The sequence below is a fragment of the Myotis daubentonii genome, chromosome 10, assembly GCF_963259705.1.
Source record: "Myotis daubentonii chromosome 10, mMyoDau2.1, whole genome shotgun sequence".
In the NCBI taxonomy this organism is placed as follows: Eukaryota; Metazoa; Chordata; class Mammalia; order Chiroptera; family Vespertilionidae; genus Myotis; species Myotis daubentonii.
In genome coordinates, this window is record NC_081849.1 from 9,433,150 (window position 1) to 9,438,244 (window position 5,095).

At 41.2% G+C, this 5,095-nt stretch overlaps 1 protein-coding gene across 1 annotated transcript; it reads right to left on the minus strand.

The window, feature by feature from the left end:
• Window positions 1–2,854: 2,854 nt before the first annotated feature.
• On the minus strand, window positions 2,855–4,818 carry SMIM30 (small integral membrane protein 30). Its single transcript, XM_059711545.1, has 3 exons — window positions 4,739–4,818; window positions 4,259–4,352; window positions 2,855–3,831 (listed from the first exon to the last, which is right to left on the minus strand). Exon 3 carries the CDS (start codon window positions 3,784–3,786, stop codon window positions 3,607–3,609), a length of 180 nt encoding a protein of 59 aa, XP_059567528.1. The 5' UTR covers window positions 3,787–3,831; window positions 4,259–4,352; window positions 4,739–4,818; the 3' UTR covers window positions 2,855–3,606.
• Window positions 4,819–5,095: the final 277 nt, after the last annotated feature.

Consider the following 5,095-nt stretch of genomic DNA (forward strand, 5'->3'; position numbering starts at 1 on the left):
TTCCAGGAAGATGGGATAGACATCTTTTTTTCTATTTCTCCCACTACATACAGCTAAAAATCCTGACATTATGTATAAAACAAACGTAAAAAGATCCTCAAAGGTGAAAAGAAGGCAGGCAGTCTAGGACCTCCGGACCAGAAGAACGACATGGTGGTGAATTCTCTGGGTTTTCATTTTGCCTCATAAATCTCTGACTAGGTACTGGAGAAGCTGGTGACCCAGAAATGTCAATGGGCTCAGACATGGCCATGGGAGTCCGGACATCCACTCTTACCACAATGTACAAAGAAAAGCCAAATGGAAAATTTAAAACTGAAAATACAACGGCAGAATCAGTGAACTTGAGGAGAGAAGACTAGAAATTACCCAATCTGAATAGAAACCTAAAATCAATCAATCTTCCGATTGATCAATCAATCTATATTGAGCCCTGGGGAGGAGTGGAACTGTAACAAAAGATTTAATAATTGGGTCACTGGAGTCCCAGAGGAAAAGGAGAAATGAATGGTGCTGAAAAATAAAATTGAAAAAATAATGGCTGAAAATTACCTAAATTTGGGAAAGGACATAAACCTGTAAGTTCAAGAACCAGAATGAACCCCAAACAGGATAAGCCCCAAAATAAGACACCTCACAGTCGACCTTCTGAAAATTAAGGACAGTGGAAAAGTCTTAAAAGCAGTATTAGTCTTCTGCCTTTTTAACGGGATTCACCGGAGTTAACATATACAAAGCATTTACTAGACACCTACAAATTATGTTGTTGGGGGACATTTGTTTATCCCATTTTTCCTGGACACTGCTCCAACAGCAGATGTTATCCCTCAGAGCAAATCAAGGAATTCCAGGATTGGAAAAACCTCAAAGAAGGAAATACAACAGCAGAAATTTGCAACTGGGGATTTTTGGATGGGCTTCAGCTCTGTGAACTCCTTAAAATTAATTTTAAAATGCCAGCATATATGTGCCTTTTCTCAGAAAATGAGCATATGTTTTGTCAGATTCTCAAAGGAGCTGGTGGCTCCATAAAGGTTAAGAGCCACTGTAAGAGTTCCTGTTCTTTTCAGGCAAAACCATGTGATCCAACTTAGATGAGAAAAAAGACTAAAAATAGAGAATGCATTTCCCATCATAATTCCTGAATGCCTCCTCAGGATAATTCTCTACTTTTAAGGGTAAAATAGGAAAACAGCAGTTTCCTAATTCATTCTAGGCACTTTTGGAAATACATGCCATTAAAGCATGTTTACCTGTAGTCCTAGTTTGAACATTTAAATAATAGTATCTAGAGATGGTTCAGTGACCAATGCAGTGATTTAAAATGTACTTTAGGTTTGGTTCCTCCCAATGCCAACTGAAAAGTTCAGACATACAAGCGGCAGCAGTCTCTCCACCTACATTCGTACCCACAGACTAGTTTATGAGACAGGACAAACATATACAGCTGCATTCCTTTTTCTATCTTAAAAAAAAAGGCATATAAAATTAAGTTTTATAATTACATGATGTGTAACTGCCAATTTATTTGAACAAAACATGTTAGTGCTTTCTCTGTTGAAAAAACAAAACAGCTAGGATTAAAACAGATCCATTCAGTTTTTATGTTGTCTTTGTAGCGTGTCTGTCCCTCACTCCTTGTACCCGCCACCAAATCCCTCATTAGCCAGGTCAGCTAACACCTGCAGAAATGCACTGTAAACAGAATCTTAAGGTTGCTGCTGGTTTTCTGACCAAAATTAGGTCTTCCAATTATCACCTGGAGAGCTGGGGATTAGATAATGCATTATTTTAGGAAAAACTTGACTACCTGCTTCCAATAAGAACTAAAGCAGTTTGATTTACTCAGATTATTCTATACTGGGTGCAGCTACAGAGTCAAAGGCATCACTGGGTGCACTTGTTAAACACAGAATTCCAGGCTTCAACCTACAGTGTCTCCAACACAACTGTGAGAGGGACCTGGGAATGTAGTTTTATCAAGTGCATTGGGTGACTTGTGGACTCAAACAGGTTAGATCATTCTTCTTAAAACTTAAACATGCACACAAATTATCCTGGGCTCTGAAACAAGTACAGATTCGATCCAATTGGTCTGGAGGAGGCCTGAGGTTCTGTGTTTCTAACAAGTCCCCAGGTAACAATGCTGGTTTGGGAAAGCAGCAAGGTCCATCGAGCTGGTGTGTAAATCAGTATAAGCCACTATAGCTTCCTTCTGTATCTGTGGATTCTCTACCAACGACCTCTCCTAGCTTGATTATGCACATTTCTAGTTTGTCACTGATTGTGTCTCTATAAAGAAAAATAGACACCATGCCCAGCCAACATGGCTCTGTGGTTGAGCGTTGACCTATGAACCAGGAGGTGATTGTTCAATTTGGGTTGCGGGCTTGATCCCCAGTGAGGGGCATGTAGGAGGCAGCCAATCAATGATTCTCTCTCATCATTGATGTTTCTTTCTCCCTCTCCCTTCCTCTCTGAATTCAACAAAAATATATTTAAAAAAAGACACTGTACATTAACTTATAATGGGTTTATATTTAATACTGGTAGCCCTGCGCAGGAATCCGTGCACCAGTAGCTCTCCAGCAGCTCACTGCCTCCCTCCAGCTCTCCGCCCACTGCCCTGCCCTCCTGTAGCTCCTCCCCTTTGCCCCCCACTCATAGCTTGCTTCCCTGCCCGCTTCTGTAGCTCTCCGCTGCCTGCTTGTAGCTCTGCACTGCCTGCTTGTAGCTCTGCCCGCTTGTAGCTCCCTGCCCTACCCTCCTGCTGATCTGTGATCCAGTTGTTCCGCGGGGTCGGTCATTATGTAACGACCATTTGCATATTACATCTTTATTATATAGGATACTATTTCTCACCAAGAGTTTGGTAGCCATTTAATATAAAGGCTTTATTTTTTTACATTCAATCTCTTCCCTATTTTAATGTCAATACAAAGTATTTTTTTACATTAAATCTTTTATCCATTTCAATATCAGATACACTCATACAGTTTTAACTACTTTCCCCCCAAAGAAATAAAAGTTTTAAGTTTTGACTGACTATATTTAATATCTAATATCTAAGTACAATATTAACTTGGGAGATAACAAAACAAAAATATAAAAAAACATAGAGAAAAGACTCCTCAACAATGCAGGAGGCAGTAATTACAACCGAATAGTGGCTACTTCCTAGGATTCTAGGCAAGAGTTTCCTTCTTCCAATTTCATGTGCTTTGAGAATTTTTGAGATTATTAAATATTACTTATGCCAATTTCAGCCATCTTACTTCTTTGACACTCTTTCTAACTAGCAAATAAATTATAGACTGCATTTTTCATTGCATTAGTTGTTGTGAAAAAGAATTTTTTTCCATTTAACATATATCAATTTATTCCCATTTATAGGGAAACTTAAGAATGTAAAATTACCCTATGTACTGTTTCTTGGGAACTTTCAGACACCAAAGCTCAGTTTTTAACCCGAATAGCTCAAATGTTTTCAGGGCAAAATTACCCTATGTACTATTTCTTTGGAACTTTCAGACACCAAAGCTCAGTTTTTAATGGGAATAGCTCAAATGTTTTCAGGGCAAGGCTTGATTCAGGAGGCCCTTCAAGTCACACCTCTCCATTTCTCTTTCGTGCATATACCCCCAAACAAGCACAGATGCCTGTAATGCAGAGAACCACACCTAAGAAAAGAGCGATTGCGTCTCCAGCTTCTACTGCTTCAACAGCAGGCAGCACCAAGAGCAGTGAAAGGAGGACCATGAACAGCTGTGCTGAAACCGAGGTCATGATGTTGGGACCTTGAGATGGCTGGATCTTGAGAGCTGAAGGTTTCTAGAAATTAAACATGGAAACAAAGAGGAACCATTAAAATTCCTACCCTTTTCAACGACAATATGGATACATGACAAACATAACCTTTCAAGTTTACATTTCAGACACATATTCTCATTTCCTCATGAAAAAAAACGGAGGGAAGTAAAAGATACTTAAAGATGATCACTTGAGGCTAAGCTCCCCTTCTTAAGATAACTGACTCCAGCACCACACTGTAGAAGCCAACACCGAACAAACTGGACAGCAGAGCATAATTAAGAACAAAGAGAAAATCCACAAAACACTCACTTGGAAATTTAAAATATCCTAGTTAGTAAAAATTACATGTTCAAAGGGTTTTTTCTCCCATCCAGGAAATGCAGACAAATCTGGTAAAAGTCACACAACATAAAACTCTGACGCTGTGGGGAACAGGACGACTTACCAAAGAATAGATATCTGTGTCACTCTACGGGACTTGAAACACCCTCTTCCTGGCGTTCTGAATGCGGTGGCTAAGAGGTTTCACGTGACAGCGCCTATTACCAGAAGAAGATGGGGAAAATTTAAAAATTATTCATTATTATTCTTTATTCTTCTTATTATTAAATTGTTACTTTAAGGGGGCAGCTACAGTCCGTGCAGTGCAGGGAGGCTGTACGGAAGGGGGAGGAAAGCGTAGAGAGAATGAACAAGCTAGAGCAAATAGTTTGTTCAAGCACGGGTGGGAGACTTAAGGTTGGTTAGTTCGCCCATTCAGGAAAAACTAAAAGTAAATCGAAGCGACAGACAAATGCGTCCCAGGAATTAACATTAAATTTTAAAAAAAGAATCCCTGCTTTGGCCCGGCAGGGTGTAGATCTGCCCCGCTGTGCAAGTACACGGGGGAAACCTAAGGATCCTTTGGAGAGAATTCTCACATTACCTTCCAGGAAGCAGCCATTACCGGAGGCGCGGAGGGCGGCGTGGCCGAACTACATTTCCCACAATCCCCGCGGCTGCGACTCCCAGGATGCACCAGCTCCCCTCCCTCTGGCTACGGAAAGGGGCGGGGGAAGGGGCGGCCACGCTCTGCTGGGAAGAAGGGGAGCGAGTTTCCCGGGGTTTCCCGCCCGCGTCCCAGTGTTTTACTGGCAAAGTGACTAGTGCATCTGTACGAAAACTACTTAAAAGCAGGACAGAACATGACAGCAGCGGTTGTTTCCCCCTGTCCCCTGGAGTGAAGGCAGCCGCACGCAGAAATCCCCGAGCAGAGCCCTCCGTTTCGTATACTTTTAAACGA